We start from the raw sequence: 17,760 nt of genomic DNA on the forward strand, positions 1-17,760 counted from the left end.
GTAACATTAAAGCACTTCTTACAACAAGAGAAAAGTGATCATACCAGACTGTTAATTCTCCATTGACTCATTGGGTGGGATTTTCTGCACCTGCCTGCCACCGGGATCGTCCGATCCCGCCTCAAGTCAATGGACTTTCTGGCTGGGGCACCGCCTTGCCACCCGTGACGGGGCTGGAAAATCCTTGCCATTGTCTTTTTCTCTTGTTTGCCATCACGTCCACGCGAAATAGAAATAACAAAACATTTTATTTCCTCTTTAACCATCTTCACCTCCCACTCTCGTCAATTCTTCTGCAAAGGTACAGTTCCACAAGTGGTAGCTGCCTTTTGACACCTTCCCCAAATGGTCATTGTTTACTTGTGAGTCTTGACAGTGATTGTTGACAGGCTATTTGACTATAGAGGGCATCATAACCCAAGCAATAACCCTGTTCCTCAACCGACACCTACTTCTAAGAGGTCACTGGATGGTGTTCGGCTGATGGAATCCTGGCTGATTTTCTCTTCCTCAGCCCAGGGCATGGTGGCTTGTTGTAACAGCCCTGTTGGCTTAGCTGCGATAAGCTGACATTAGGGTCTTAGAATCCAACACAGAAAAACTGAAAATATGGAAGGTGCTGGAAATCTGGAAAAACAAAACCCACAGAAAATGCTGGCAACTCAGCAAATCAGGCAGCATATGTAAAGAAAGGAATACATCATTACTGAAAATCCCTCCCTCACATGCTTCACTGGTATCTGAAGATATTACATGTGAGCATCTTAAAAGAAGGAACAGAGCAAGGAAAAGGGAACGGAAAGAAAATCAGTTGTGTTGGTGATGGTAGCATGGCTAGAGAACTGGCTAACAGGAAAGAGGTGCAGGATAAATGGGTCATTTTTAGGATGGCAAACTGTAATTAGCAGAGTGCCACAGGGATCAGAGCTGGGGCCTCAACTATTTAAGATCCAATATGACTTGGATGATGGGACTGACTGTATTGTAGCTAAATTTGCTGATGATACGATAATAGCTTGGAAAACAAGTTGTGAGGAGGATACAAAGAGTCTGCAAAAGAATTTCGATAGATTAAGTGAGTGGGCAGAAATTTGGCAGATGGAATATAATGTAGGAAAATGTAAGGTTGTCCATTTTGGCAGGAGGAATAGAAAAGCAAAATATTAAAGTGGAGAGAGACTGCAGAATGCGGCAGTACAGAGGGATCTAGGTGTCCATGTACATGAATCCCAAAAAATCAGCATGTAGGAACAGCAAGTAATTAGGAAGGCAAACAGAATGTTGCAAGGTAATGGAGTATAAAAGTACAACTTTGCTGCAACTGCACAGGGCATTGGTGAGACCACACCTGGAGTACTTTGTACTGTTTTGGTCACCTTACTTAAGAAGGGACATACTTGCTTTGGAAGCAGTTCAGAAAAGGTCCACTAGGCTTATTCCTGGGATGAAGGATTTGTCTTGTGAGGAAAAGGTTGAGCAGGTTGGGCCTCATACTCAACTTATTGGAGTTTAGAATGAGAAGTGATCTTATTGAAACATAAAATTCTGAGGGGGCTTTTCAGGGTTGATGCTGAGAGGATGTTTCCCCTCGTGGGGGAATCTAGAACTCGGGGACACAGTTTAAAAATAAGGGGTGTCTCACTTAAGGTGGGGATGAGGAGGAATTTCTTATCTCAGAACATCATTAGTGTTTGGAATTCTCTGTTCCAGTGAGCAGTGGAGCTGGGTCATTGATTATATTCAAGGCTGAGTTGACAAGAGTTATGGGGGGCAGGCAGGAGTTAAGATCTCAATCAAACCTGGTGTGCAAAGGGACTTGGGAGTCCTAGTCCAGGATTCTCTTAAGGTTAACTTGCAGGTTGAGTCGGTAGTTAGGAAGGCAAATGCAATGTTGGCATTTATTTTGAGAGGACTAGAATATAAAAGCAGGGATGTGCTGCTGAGGCTTTATAAGGCTCTGGTCAGACCACATTTAGAATATTGTGAGCAATTTTGGGCCCCGTATCTCAGGAAGGATGTTCTGGCCCTGGAGAGGGTCCAGAGGAGGTTCACGAGAATCATCCCAGGAATGAAAGGCTTAACATATGAGGAACATTTGAGGACTCTGCGTCTATACTCGATGGAGTTTAGAAGGATGAGGGGGGATCTGATTGAAACTTACAGAATACTGAAAGGTCTGGATAAAGTGGACGTGGGGAAGATATTTCCATTAGTAGGAGAGACTAGGACCTGAGGGCACAGCCTCAGAGTAAAGGGAAGACCTTTTAGAACAGATGAGGAGAAACTTCTTTAGCCAGAAAGTGGTGAATCTATGGAATTCATTGCCACAGAAGGCTGTGGAGGCCAGGTCATTAAGTGTATTTAAAACCGAGATAGATAGGTTCTTGATTGGTAAGGGGATCAAAGGTTACGGGGAGAAGGTGGGAGAATGGGGTTGAGAAATTTATCAGCCATGATTGAATGGTGGAGTAGACTCGATGGGCCAAATGGCCTAATTTCTGCTCCTATGTCTTATGGTCTTATGGCCTAAATCAACCATGATCTTATTGAATGGCAGAGCAGGCCCAAGGGGCTGAATGGTCTATACCTGCTCCTATTTTTTATGTTCTTATGAGCAGTTGTGAGTAGGTGGAAGTCAGGAGATAATGAATTGACACACGTGATGATAGCATTAGACCCAAGAATTGTGGTGAGATATATAAAGGAGGGGTATGTGGCTCAGACTGAGTAGTTAAAGCAGGTTGGCCAAGTTGAAGAGAAGCGGAGTGGGAAAACCTGGCAAAGCTGTGCAAGTTCTAATGTCCCAGGAGTCTGGTAAAAGGAAAAAGCAGATCAACCCCAGGCAAGCAAACTGCCCATCTTTTTTGCCGAGGCAACTTCACAAAGCGGCCAATTCGTTATTCAAACTATCACAGATCAAATCTACATTTCCTGTACGAAATGTTGCACTACAATACAAATACTCCCCACCCAACCCAAAGGCCGTCCTGCGAGAGGTGAAGAAACATGGAAACTCAGGCCAGTTAGGGCAGAGGGAGATTGGTGGACAGATAGGAAAATTCTGCCCAGCTAATTGAGTGCTTCCAGCATTTTCTGGGGTTTTGTTTTTTTCAGATTTCCAAGAAAATTCTCTCTGATCCGCTTAGATGATCAAAATCAGTCCAGGAAGCTACTCATTGACGTTACCAGGAACCTATCTTTTGTATGAGAGCGCCATCCCAGCCAACAACAAGTCTAGCTCTCAATTGAAGGAATTTGGTGAATCACTTGAATAAGGCTTTGTGTTTCATAGCTAAATTGGATTTCATGTTTTTATATGGTGATAAGACACTGCAGAATTACTCTGTGTGAAGTTATGTTGTTGTTATGTCAGCTATTTTATACCAGCAAGCCATTAGGTGAATGAACATAAGAACATAAGAACTAGGAGCAGGAGTAGGCAATTCAGCTCCTCGAGCCTGCCCTGCCATTCAATTCGATCATGGCTGATCTCATTTTGGCCTCAACTCCAATTTCCCACCCTCTCCCCATAATCTTTCAACCCATTATTAATTAAAAATCTATCTCCTCAAATTTATTCAGCGTCTCGACATCCACTGCACTCTGAGGTAGTGAATTCCACAGATTCACGACCCTTTGAGAAAAATAATTCCTCCTCATCTCTGATTTAAATCTACCACCCCTTAGCCTAAAACTATGGCCTCTTATTCCAGAATGCCCCACAAGGGGAAACATCTGCTCCATGTCTACTTTGTCTAACCCCTTTAGCACCTTATATACCTCAATTAGATCTCCTCTCATCCTTCTAAACTCTAGCGATTATAGGCCTAAACTGCTCAATCTTTCCTCATAAGACAAGTCCCGCATCTCTGGAATCTAGTGAACCTCCTCTGAACCACCTCCAATGCAACTACATCCTTCCTGAAGTAAGGGGACCAAAACTGTGCACAGCACTCCAGGTGCGGTCTCACCAATGCCTTGTACATTTGCAATAACACTTCCCTATTTTTATACTCTATTCCTTTAGCAATAAATGCCAAAATTCCATTTGCCTTCCTTATTATTTGCTGTACCTGCATACTAGCTTTCAGTGATTCATGCATGAGGACACCCAGATCCTTCTGCACTGAAGCATTCTGAAGTTTCTCTCTATTTAAATAATAAGTCGCCTTTTTATTCTTCCGACCAAAATGGATAACCTCACACTTATCCATGTTAAACTCCATCTGCCAAATTTTGGCCCATTCACCTAACCTGTCCATATCCATTTGTAAATTTCTTTTTTCTTCATTGCAACTTACTTTCCCACCTATTTTGGTGTCATCTGCAAATTTAGCTATAGTACCTTCTATCCCTGAATCCAAGTCATTAATATAGATTGTAAATAGTTGGGGCCCAACGACCAAACCCTGTGGCACCCCACTAGTTACAGCTTGCCATCCAGAAAAACACCCATTTATCCCGACTCTCTGCTTTCTGTTGGTTAGCCAATCCTCTGAGCTAATATATTACCCCTAACTCCGTGTGATCTTATCTTGTGTATTAATCTTTTGTGCGGTACCTTATCAAAGGCCTTCTGGAAGTCCAGATATACTACATCTACAGGATCCCCATTATCCACTTTGCTTGTCACATCTTCAAAGAACTCTAGCAAATTAGTCAAACATGATTTACTCTTCATAAAACCATGCTGACTCTGATGGTTGCATTTTGACTTTCCAAATGCCCCATTACTACTTCCTTAATAGTGGGTTCTAACAATTTCCCAACGACAGACGTTAAACTAACTGGTCTATAGTTTCCTACTTTCTGCTCTCTCTCTCCAGCGCGCGCGCGCGCCCCCCCCCCCCCCCCCCCCCAACCTTTGAATAAGGGCGTTATATTAGCATTTTTCCAATGTACTGGGACCCTTCCAGAATCCAAGGAATTTTGGAATATTATAGCCAATGCATCCACTATCTCTGCTGCTACTTCCTTTAAGACCCTGGGATGTAGGCCATCAGGTCCAGGGGACTTGTCACCCTTTAATCCCAATAGTTTGCTCAGTACTTTTTCTCTAGTGATGATGATTGTTCTAACTTCCTCCTTCACTATACTCTCTGCACTACCTGTTACTATTGGGGTGGTACTAGTGCCCTCCACCGTGAAAACTGAGGCAAAATATTGATTAAGCGTCTCTGCCATTTCTGCGTTCCCCACTATTAACTCCCCAGTCTCATCCTCCAAGGGACCAACATTCACTTTAGCTACTCCCTTTCCTTTTATATACTTGTCGAAGCTTTTGCTATCAGTTTTTACATTTTGCGCTAGTTTTCTTTCATAACTTACCTTTGCTCTTTTTATTACTTTTTTAGTAACCCTTTGTTGATCTTTAAAAGTTTCCCAATCTTCCAGCCTGCCACTGACCTTTGCAATTTGGCATGCCTTAGTTTTTACCTTTATGTTATCTTTAACTGCTTTGTTTAGCCATGGATGACTGACCAGTCAGTTTGTTTGTAAGTTGAGGTAAGGATGCCAGATGAACTCTTCTATATATTGTTATGGGATTATTAACATCCATCTGCACAGACTGTTTTAATACCTAGCCCAAGCAAAATAAACACTGCAAGTTACTTTTTCAGGCTGCCTTTAAGCGCTGCGGTCAAAGTCCAAAGGTTACAGATTCCCATCACTCCATTCCAGCTGTGATTGATTAATGACAGAGTTGGATTTGGAGCAGAGTTCAGGAAAATAACATTGATGAAGAATTAGATCTTGAGGTTTATTCCGATTTTGGCTTCTCCTGGTAATAACTAAATGTGCGGACGCTGACTATACTTAACCTCCTTGGCGATGATGCATGACAGCTTTCAAAGAAGAAAATGCATATTGCCACTATAGGTAGAATTTTTCTTTTGCTCTTCTGAAGACGGTGACTTGGGCTGCCAGTCCGCCAGGATTTCCATGGAGTCTCCAGGAATTAAAGACTAATCTCTAGGACCCTGTTCTGTAAAACTATGGTGAAAGATTATAGGGGCACTTTAAAAAAAACTTTAAAATTTCTGTGAACCCTTTTGTTTACTGATGAAGAGTCTGATGAAGAGTCATACGGACTCGAAACGTTAACTGTGTTCCTCTCCGCAGATGCTGTCAGACCTCCTGAGTTTTTCCAGCTATTTTTGTTTTTGTGCCTTTTGTTTACTAGTTTCTTTAAAAAAATGTTGGACATTGGAGAAAAGGCTGTTTGACTAACATTCAAGAATCACCAAGAATTGTTTTAAGGGGATCTGTTAACTTTCCAATTGGCACAGGAAAGCATTTCACCATGTTGGGTAATCTGTGATGAGAGGCTTCTCGATGGATTGCCACCTTGATGTGCTGGAGCACCTTGTGTGTTCTGATGATCCCTTGAGTGATGCCGTCAGGAGCTCCTTGCTTCTTGTAGGGCCACCCATGGCAGCAAGGTTGGGGAAGTGTCTGACAAAGTGCAATCCAAAAAGTTCTCAATGGCAGAACAGGTGAAGGAAGACCATGTGCCTCATTGGCTGCGAAGGCGGAAGAAAGCTACAGCGGCAAGGTAGTCCCAGTCATTGTGGTTTGATACCTCACTGAAATCTGACCACCAACCTGTCAAGATCATGTGGGCAATGATGGTGCCCCAAGGTTCCCACATTAAATGAAGTCACTAAGGCTTCTACCAGAGTCCATCTGCCAATTCCTGTGGCAATGGAGGATTGATGACAAGTCTTTGACCCTGGGAGTCTCTAGTCAAGAATCTGCACACAGGCAACAGATGAGTGAAGATCGTTAGAGATCTGTGTTCTAACAGAGGTGTACTTGGGCAGCAGCATCTGTGACTGAGTAGTCATCTTCAGGATACCCTTTGCTCATCCCAAATGTGGAAGAGGCTAGAAAAGATAGGTTGTCTCACTTTCTGCTGGCTGGGGCAACTCGCCTAGTGGGATCACCATCAAGACTCCAAATTGACATCGCCGTCCTCGAGGAGACCTATCTTCCTGGCAGCTGAAAGAACAAGCAGGGGGATACACCTACTGGAAAGGAAAGGCTAACAGCAACTCTCGTATTCATTAAATTGATTTTGCTGTTTGAAATATGATTTTGGATGCACTGCCAGAAGTTCTCAATTGTACAAATGAAAGACTCATATCACTTTGCTTATAGCTCAGCAATAACCAAGATGTCACCATCATCAGTACTTATGCCTTGACCATTGACCCTGACAAAGATGCTAAGGAAAAGTTCTGTTCTGACCTTGAAGTAGTTCTCACTACCATCCTTCTGGGGTACGTTAATGTCAGGGATGGCTGTGACTCCAAAGTCTGGAGCGAGCTATTGCAAAAAAAACAGGGTTGGAAAAGCATCCTCCTGCTGACAAAATGTGCTCAGCATGGCCTTATTATAATAAACACCCTATTTTCCAGAAGGACAAATATAAAACTATATGGAGACATGCTAGATCAAGGCATTGGCACTTCCTGAATGATGTCATTGTTTGGGTCAAAGATCTAAATGACATCTGCCTCCACTTGTGAGAGAGACTAGAACTAGGGGACACATTTAAAAATAAGGTGTCTCATTTAAGATGGAGTTGAGATTTTTTTTCTTAGAGAGTTGTTAGTCTGTAGAACAATGGAGGCAAAGTCATTGAATGAATTCAAGCTGTGTTGTAGAGATTCTAGAACGGCAAGAAAGTTGAAGGGTATAGGGGGTAGAGAAGAAAGTGGAGTTGAGGCCACAATCAGCAATGACCTTATCAAATGGTGGAGAAGGCTTGAGGAGGGGAATGTCTATTCCTGCTCCTATTTCCCCTTCTGGAAAAAAGAGGGTGTTTATTATAATAAGGCCATGTTGAGCACATTTTGTCAGCAGGAGGATACCATGTACATTGGCTTTTCCAACCCTGTTTTTTTGCAATGGCTCGCTCCAGACTTTGGAGCCACAGCCATCCCTGATATTAACGTCCCCCAGGAGAATGGTATATATATGGATATACGAATTAGGAGCAGGAGTAGGCCACTTGGCCCTTGAGCCTGCTGCACCATTCAATAATATCATGGCTGATCTGATTGTAACCTCAACCCACATTCCTGCCTACCCCGATAACCTTTCCCCCCTTTGCTTATCAAGAATCTATCTAGCTCTGCCTTAATAATATTCAAAGACTCTGCTTCCACCGCTTTTTAAGGAAGAGAGTTCCAATGAGTCGCAACCCTCTGAAAGAAAAAATTCTCCTCATCTCTATCTTAAATGAGTGACCCCTTATTTTTAAACAGTGACCCCTAGTTTTAGATTCTCCCACAAGTGGAAACATCCTCTCCACATCCACTCTGTCAAGTCACCTCAGGATCTTAAATGTTTCAATCAAGTTGCTTCATACTCTTCTAACCTGTCCAACCTTTCCTCGTTAGACAACCCGCCCACTCCTGGTATTAGTCTATCACTCGATCCATGCGGGAGACTGATGCCCTCTGGACAGACCATTAACTTGTTTGATTGATGAGGAACACCCACCTCCACCAAGATGCTGCAGGCCCCAAAATTCCAAGAGGAAGAAGATCAATATCTCAGCCCTAAGACAGCCTAACTGAAGAGAGGAATTCCAAGTGCAGCTCACAAAAAAATCTAGAAAATCCTGACACATCCAACTCAATTCCTGAACAGGTAAATCAAATAGTCAGCTGTAGTAGACTTCTGTGCCCAGACCATTGGGTTTGAGCGTCATTGTCACCAGGAATAATTCGACTAAAATAATGCTCAAATATGTGGTGATCTGGAACAAAAACGAGCACTCTTCATTGCCTGCCAGAACCCAAGGTTGCAACTTAGGAAGGCAGTATGTCAATGCCATAGACAAATCAGGAAGATTGAGGACATATGGGAAGAGAGCCTGAGAGATCCAACAGTATACTGCTCCCTAGAGGAAACAATTATCATGACGTGTGAAGCTTCTTTGAAGCCACCAGGGCTATCTATTGGCTGAGGTAAAATGGATAAAATCCCTTCATTCACAGGATAATGTTCCTCTTGAAGATAACAATGCCATCTTTCAATGCTGGAAAGAACATTTTGAACAATCCTGCACCGTGAATCCCCAGTGGCAGCCGAAATTCTCCAGGCTATCCCATAGGACCTGTGATAAGAATCCATGGGTGAACCACCATTGATCGGAGACCTGCAACAAGCAATCAAACAGATTAAATCAAGAAAGCCTATGGCCCCAGTGGTATTCCAGCTGAGTTTTTCAAAGCTGGTGGACTTCTCCTCGCATCAAGACTCCATGTACTCATCCTACGGAAGAACTACCACCTCCTCTGCACTGTCCCCCTACCACACCCCCTGCGGACTTCATGAATGCAACAATTGTATTTTCAAGAAGATAAATCATACTGCGGAAGCTATCAAAGTATTTTCCTCTTATCTGTAGCAGGGAAAATCCTGATGTGCATTCTTCTGAATCGCCTACTCCCAGAGACACAGTGTGGCTTTAGACCTTCTAGAGAAACCTCCAACATGGTCTTTATTGCCAGACAAATCTAACAAAAATGTTGAGAACAACACCAGTAACTCTTCATTGTATTCATCGACTTGATCAAAGCATTTGACTTGGTAAATCACGAGGCTCTGTGGAATGATTTTGATGCCCAATTCTGCAGTTATTTCGTGATGACATGACTGCAACTGTCTTGAGTGGAAGATCTGAAACAGATGCCTTCACAATCCAGACTTGGGTCAAGCAAGGCTGGGTGATGGCCCCATACTATTTACAATCTACCTGATGATGGCTGTTTACCTTACCAAAAATCAACTGCCCTCTGGTGTCAGTATTAAATACCAACTAGATGTTAAGTACAGGACGCCAAGTCTCATGTTATTCTTATCTCCTAAGTAATGGGAGCTTGACCCTTTTTTTCTCTCCCTTGCCTAGGGCTGCTGAGGGTAATTCTGAGACCCTAACTAATCGAGCATTAAATCTGGGGCCTTTGGCTTGTGCTACCAACTGGTTCTTCTGTAGATTTATCAAGAAGGGTAACTGGCAGTTTAATCCCAGAAAATCCATTCTACTGCATGTATTTACAATGAGAAATAAACTGCAATGATAAGCAGTCATCCAAAAATATTTCTCTCTGTTCATCAATTCTACTCTTTGTCCAACGTTTAGTTATTGGAATGGAAAAAGCTTAAATTTGTAGCCTTAGCTAAGATATGATGGATAATTCTGCCATTACATCTTTTCAATCACTATGTTTGTTCAACTGTGATGGCCATGGGGCCTAAGCTAACATAAAATAGAATCAGTAGAACCTTATTGCAAAGAAAGAGATCATTTGACTCATCATGCTTGTTCTGGCTCTTTGAAGGAACTATCCAATTATTCCCACTCACTTCCCTGCTGTTTTCCCAGAGCCCTGCAAATATTTCCTTTTCAAGTATATGACTAATTCCCCTTCGAAAATTACTGTATTGAATCAGCTTCCACCACCCCATCAGGAAATGTGTTCAAGATCATAACGACTTGCTCTGTAAAATAAATCTCCCCATCTCCCTTCTAGTTCTTCTACCAATTTTCTTAAACCTGTGCCCTCAGTGTACTGACCCCTTCTGTCAGTGGAAACAGCTTTTCCTATTTATGATATCAAAACCTCTCATAATTTTGAATACCTCTATTAAATCTCTCCACAACCTTCTCTGCTGTAAGGAGAACAATCTCCGTTTCCTGTAGTATCTTCACAGTCACTCATACTGGTACCATTCTAATCAATTGTCCCTTCATCTTTGATACAATAATTATCCATGTATGCACAATGAGCTCAGCTGGACTGTGTTTGTAGAATACACAAAGGAGAATTGTTTCTTTTAGGGAGCAGAGGGGAGAAAAAAGCTTCCCTAATTTCTGAATGTGAGCTGTTTTGTCAAATCTACAGTGCGTAGTTAGTTGGTAAATATTACTGTGTCTGTTTACTTTCCTGGCCTATTGATTTGCATGTCAAACAAATCACCTAGTTGCAAATTGCTCGATCAGTTCAGAATTTGGTGACATTTGTTGCTCCTGTTTTTTCGGTGTTGTGCAGGATTCAGGCAGAAACCCTGAAGATGGCATCTTTGGCAGACCTGAGGGTTCTCGCCGCTTCGATCGAGCTCACTGGGACAACAGTTTCTGTTGGACTGTTTGTGCTTTTTCTTGGCCTTTTGTACTGGTAAGTAGTTCGAATGTCTTCATTTTATTTGTGATTTTCATTGCAATATTACTTTCTTGTCCATAAGAATTAGCTTTGGATGTGTGGCAGAAAGTGTCAGTATCATTTTAAAATCCGGTCGTCCATCTGACTCACAAATACATTGAAGTCACAAAGTATGAGCCCACCAGCACAGGTAGTAACGCACTGTATGAAGGGTGAGTGCAGTCAAATGTGAAATAAAGTTTAAAAAGTTTCCCCAGATAGATGACCTGAGTGCATATTATATGTAGAACTGTACCCCAGTATAATGTTCAATGTTTTTAATAATAGAAGAGAGTCACAGGCTTACTAGTGTATGGAAATTTGCAGTTTTGTTGGGAAGAGTGATTTTTAAAAATATATTCATGCGGGATGTGGGCTTCCTGGCTAGGCCAGCATTTATTGTCCATCCCTAGTTCCCCTTGAGAAGGTGCTGCTGCCTTCTTGAACTGCTGCAGTCCATGTGGTGTAGGTAAACCCACAGTGCTGTTAGGAAGGGAGTTCCAGGATTTTGCCACAGCGATAGTGAAGGAATGGCGATATATTTCCAAGTCAGGATGGTGAGTGACTTGGAGAGGAACTCCCAACTGGTGATGTTTCCATGTATCTGCTGCCTTTGTCCTTCTAGATGGTAGTGATCGTGGGTTTGGAAGCTGCTGTCGAAGGAGCCTTGGTGAATTCCTGCAGTGCATCTTGTAGATAGCACACACTGCTGCTACTGTGTGTCAGTGGTGGAGGGAGTGAATGTTTGTGGATGTGGTGCCAATCGAGCAAGCTGCTTTGTCCTGAAGTGTGTCAAGATTCTTGTGTTGTGGGAGCTGCACTCATCCAGGCAAGCGGGGAATATTCCATCACACTTCTGACTTGTGCTTTGTAGATGGTGGACAAGCTTTTGGGAGTCAGGAGGTGAGTTACTCGTTGCAGGATTCCTAGCCTCTGACCTGCTCTTGTAGCCACAGTATTTATATGACTAGTTCAGTTCAGTCTCAGCTTAATGGTAACCCCCAGGATATTGATAGTGAGGGAATTCAGCGATGGTAATGCCATTGAACTTCATGGTTGTATTTTCTCTTGTTGGAGATGGTCATTGCCTGGCACTTGTGTGGTGCAAATGTTACTTTCCATTTGTCAGTCCAAACCTGGATATTATCCAGGTCTTGCTGCATTTGGACATGGACTGCTTCAGTATCTGAGGAGTCGCGAATGATGCTGAACATTGTGCAATCATCAGCAAACATCCTCACTTCTGACCTTATGATGGAAAGAAGATCGTTGATGAAGCAGCTGAAGATGGTTGGGCCTAGGACATTAACCTGAGGAACTCCTGCAGAGATGGCCGGGAGCTGAGATGACTGACCTTCAACAACCAAGACTATCTTCCTTTTGTGCTAGGTTTGACTCCAAGCAGTGGAGAGTTTTCCCCCTGATTCCCATTGACTCCAGTTTTGTGAGGGCTCCTTGATGCCACCCTCTGTTAAATGTCACCTTAATGTCAAGGGCAGTCACTCTCACCTCACCTCGGGAGTTCAGCTCTTTTGTCCGTTTTTGAACTAAGGTTGTAATGAGGCCAGGAGCTGAGTGGCCCTGGCGGAACTCAACCTGGGCATCAGTGATCAGGTTATTGCTAAGCAAGTGCTGCTTGATAGCATTGTTGATTAACCCTTCCATCTCTTTACTGATGATCGAGAGTAGATTGATGGTAATTGGCCAAGTTGGATTCGTCCTGCTTTTTGTGTGCAGGACATACCTGGGCAATTTTCCACATAGCCGGGTAGATGCCAGTGTTGTAGCTGTACTGGAACAGCTTCGCTAGGGGCATGGCAAGTCTTGGAGCAGAAGTCTTCAGTACTATTGCTGGAATATTGTCAGGCCCATAGCATTTGCAGTATCCAGTGTCATCAGCCGTTTCTTGATATCATGTGGACTAAATCGAATTGGCTGAAGACTGGCATCTGTGATGCTGGGGACCTCCGGAGGAGGTTGAGATGGATCATCTACTTGGCACTTCTGGCTGAAGATTGTTGCAAATGCTCAGCTTTATCTTTTGCACTGATGTGCTGGGCTCCTCCATCATTGTGGATGGGGATATTTGTGGACCCTTCTCCTCCAGTGAATTGTTTAATTGTCCACCACCATTCACAACTGGATGTGGCAGGACTGCAAAGCTTAGATCTGATCCGTTGGGTGTGGGATTGCTTAGCTCTGTCTATCACTTGCTGCTTATGCTGTTTGGCACGCAAGTAGTCCTGTGTTATAGCCTGACCAGATTGACACCTCATTTTTAGGTATGCCTGGTGCTGCTCCTGGCATGCCTTCCTGCACTCTTCATTGAACCAGGGTTGATCCCTGGCTTGATAGTAATGGTAGAGTGGGGGATATACTGGGCCATGAGGTTACAGATTGTGTTTGAGTACAATTCTGCTGCTGCTGATGGTCCACAGCTACTCATGGATGCCCAGTCTTGAGTTGCTAGATCTGTTCGAAATCTATCCCATTTAGCATGTTGGCAGTGCCACACAACACAATGGAGGGTATCCTCAATGTGAAGGCGAGACTTCATATCCACAACGACTCTGCGGTGGTCACTCTACCGATACTGCCATGGACAGATGCATCTGCGGCAGGCAGATTGGTGAGGTTGAGGTCAAGTATGTTTTTCCCTCTTGTGGTTCCCTCACCACCTGCCACAGACCCAGCCTAGCAGCTATGTCCTTTAGGACTCGGCCAGCTTGGTCAATAGTGGTGCTACCGTGCCACTGTTCGTGTTGGACTATGTAGTCCCCTATCCAGAGTACATTCTGCGCCTTTGTCATCCTCAGTGCTTCCTCTAAGTGGTGTTCAACATGGAGGAGTACTGATTCATTAGCTGAGGGGGTTGCGGTAGGTGGTAATCAACAGGAGGTTTCCTTGCCCATTTTTTGCCTGATTCCATGAGACTTCATGGGGTCCGGAGTCGGTGTTGAGGACTCTCAGGGAATTCCCTCCCAACTGTATACCACTGTGCCGCCACCTCTGTCTTACCAGTGGGACAGGACATACCCAGGGATGATGATAGAGGTGTCTGGGACATATCTGTAAGATATGATTCTGTGAGGATGATTATGTCAGGCTGTTGCCTGACTAGACTGTGAGATAGCTCTCCCAATTTTTGCACTAGCCCCGAGATGTTAGTAAGGAGGACGTTGCAGGATCGACAGAGATGAGTTTGCCGATGTCGTTTCCGATGCCTAGGTCAATGTCGGGTGGTCCATCAGGTTTCATTCCTTTTTTGAGACTTTGTAGCGGTTTGATACAACCGAGTGGCTCAGTAGGCCATTTAAGAGTCAACAGTGGGTCTGGAGTCACATGTAGGCCAGATCAGGTAAAAATGCAGATTTCCTTCCCTAAAGAACATTAGTGAACCAGATGGGTTTTTAACAACAAACTTTTAATCCCAGATTTTTATTGAATGCAAATTCTACCAATTGCTGTGGTGGGATTTGAACCCGGATCCCCAGAACATTACCCTAGTCGAGCGACAATACCACAGCACCATCATCTCCCCTGATAGACCCAACCATCAGTGGAACGGTCTCCAATCTGGTGCCAGAGTACCTAATCGTGCAGACGCTGATCTCATACTTGTTCTTGCAGTGCAATGACACATCTTTATTATTATCTGCAGTTTTCACTGTATTGGCCATTTTTTTTAGCCATCTGCTGCTCTGCCCTGCTCCCAAGACATTGTGTGAGTAATGATGAAGTGGTTGACAAAAGTCCCCTATAAGACTTAAAGTTTTCTTCCCATTCCCCAACTTCCAATGATCCCCCCCCCACCCCAGTTAGGAAATGTAGAACCTCCATTCTACACCTTTTGGTTGAGAAGAATGTGGGCTAAGGTTAGGAACTCACATAGAACCATGATTACAAGCTGGACCCAGAACAATTTTCTGGTTCAGTGCATTGAGACAGTGACCTGGTTCACCACCACATTGCTTGAGCATCTTTAGACATCAAGATGATGTCCCTTACCACATGGAAATTCAGTTGACCAGGTAAATAGCTGACTGCACTGTTGAGGAATTTTTCATCACTTTCTGGTTCAGCAGTTCCTTTCATCCATTTCCCCTGCCTTTTTCTGTACTCAGTATATCATTCACTAGGGAATAGAATATTTAAGTAATCTTCTTTAGGTCTCTATTCCTGTCCGACCCCTTTACTGAGGTACGGTTCTACAGCCAGGTCTAGTTGTTGACTGCCAGCAAGCTATTGGAGAGCATCCCATCCAACCCAATTTGACCTTATTCACATCAACACACACATACATGTTTTCTAACAGGGGCAGTAGCATTAACATTTGACCTCAGCCTGTAAGAATAGTAAAATGCTCATTGTTTAATTAGGTGAGGATTGGTAAAGAAAGCATTAATAGTATCCAAGCCGGTTTGTGAAGCAGAAACCAAGACAGAGCTTTCCTTTATTGAGAGAGTTTTATTCACTCTGATCAGTCTCACAGCTCTCCTCCCACCCATTCCTATTTATATGTGCTCAAAGTACTTAATTAAACAATACCCTTCACCTGTGTATCTTAATAATATAACTAACATATCATTAACAGGAAAGAGGAGAGAGACAGAGAGTAGTGTAAAGCTGTATAGCAAAGAGTTACAGAGTAAGAGAGAAGTCAAGAGATAGGAAAAGTGATCAAGGCAGATATTTCAAAGGAAAAATTAAAATGTTACATGCCAGCTTGCAACAATAGTAAGTCTCTACCCTCTGAGTCAGAGGTTGTGAGTTTAAATTGTACTATGGAAACTTGAGCGCACAACCTAGGCTGAGACATCTGTACAGCAGTGAAGGAATGTAGCACTGTTTTTCAAGTGATATGGTAAATCAAGTTTTGTGCCTGTTTTGTGGGAATAAAAGACCAAAAGCTAATGTAGTGATTAGATTTGCCAGCTGTGATTAAATGTATTCCTGGAGGTTTCATCACATGACTTGCTCCCATGCTCCAGCCATTCATCGGCCAACACATCCATCCTTATGATGTACTGCCTTCCTAATCCAACTGGAAAGCAAAAAGGCTCATTGCCCAATTGCTTGACTGTCATTTAGGGGAGTGAATATTCTTGATGGCCTGGTCAATATTTATCTCTCAACCAACACCACCAAAAGCAGATTGCCTTTCCATTTATCTCATTGCGTTTTTGCCTGGCTGTGCGCATCCCTTGGTTTGTTATTTTCATTTATTTGGTTTGACTGGAAAGAGTTATACTCTGCTGCAGTGACTCTGCTTCGAAACAACTCTGTAAAGAGCTTTGGGATGTTCCGAAGCCCTATATAAGTGAGAGTTTTCACTTCATCCACAGCAGTAACCCGCTTTCATTTCCATAATATTACTCGGGTTCCCCCACTTACATTGCAGTGTGGATTTGGTGCTACTAGAGTAAAATCACGTGCACGTTCACAACCTCACCATTCCGGTAGATGGCTTGACCAGATATGAGCTTGCCCTCAGGCTCAATGTCGAGTAGCATCAGCGATTTACATTGGCACCCAGGATTTCATTGCCTCCTGAAGGTACTGCTTTCGCATAAATCATAGAGTGCAGATGGAGGTCATTCAGCCCATCATGTCTGTGCCAGCTCTTTGAAAGATCTATCCAATTAGTCCCTCTCTTCTGCTCTTTCTCAATAGTCCTGCAAATTTTACCTTTTCAATTATTTATCTAATTCCCTTTTGAAAATTAATATTGAATCAGCTTCCAGTACCCTTTCAGGCAGCAAATCCAAATCACAGCAACTTGCTGTGTTTCTTTTAAAAAGTCTCTATATCTCCCCTTTGGATCTTTTGCTAATTATGTAAATCGGTATCCTCTACTCACCATCCTGACAGTGGAAACAGTTTCTCCTTATTTACTCTATGGACACCATGTAATTTTCAAATGGGATATAAAATCCCTTCCATACTTTGCAGTTACTAGTAATATCCCTGTAATTTCAGATAAAAATGCCTCCTTTAATTGTTCCCATCCTTCTCTTGGTGCAATGTGACAAGCTTATTGCAGAAAGGCAAATAAACTGAAGAATTACATGGGGGTTGGGAGGGATTTACTTTCCGACAGGGCTAACAGAAACAGTCTGACCCTGCTGTTTCTCAACAAAACTATATCAGATTCTCCTAGCGCAGTGGAAATATCTGGTTGGCTGGAGGATACTTCCCATCCTCTTCCAACTCTTTCTCCCCCCTCAACCCCAGCCTTCTCACCACCTCCACTTGGATAATGACGACAGACACACAAGGTGGAATTGTCCCAGATTTACACAAAGTGCGGCAGCGGGTGGAAAAAAATTGTCTCCCCCCCCCGCCGCCCCGGGCCACCCGCCACCGGCAGCAATGGTGGGTTTTCACGCTGTATTGTCCCATTCCCTGCGTGTCCCACCTCATTAATAATGCATTCATGGGAAACACTCCGGATCGCTGGCGGGCGGGCTTGGATTTGCCCGCCCCGCTGTGATCTCAGTGTTTCCTCACTCCGGACACCATATTTAAAGTGAACCAAAGC

At 43.4% G+C, this 17,760-nt stretch overlaps 1 protein-coding gene across 4 annotated transcripts in view; it reads left to right on the forward strand.

Annotated features, from left to right (window-relative positions):
- Window positions 1-17,760, forward strand: part of tbxas1 (thromboxane A synthase 1 (platelet)) — a 242,859-nt gene that overhangs the window by 12,987 nt on the left and 212,112 nt on the right. For all 4 annotated transcript variants that reach the window (XM_078568528.1, XM_078568527.1, XM_078568529.1 and 1 more), the window contains exon 2: window positions 11,070-11,195. In XM_078568528.1, coding sequence (XP_078424654.1) covers window positions 11,092-11,195 — 104 coding nt within the window. In that variant the 5' untranslated portion in view covers window positions 11,070-11,091. The remainder of the gene's footprint in view (window positions 1-11,069; window positions 11,196-17,760) is intronic.

This window comes from Cetorhinus maximus, chromosome 22 (genome assembly GCF_964194155.1).
Source record: "Cetorhinus maximus chromosome 22, sCetMax3.hap1.1, whole genome shotgun sequence".
Taxonomy (NCBI): Eukaryota; Metazoa; Chordata; class Chondrichthyes; order Lamniformes; family Cetorhinidae; genus Cetorhinus; species Cetorhinus maximus.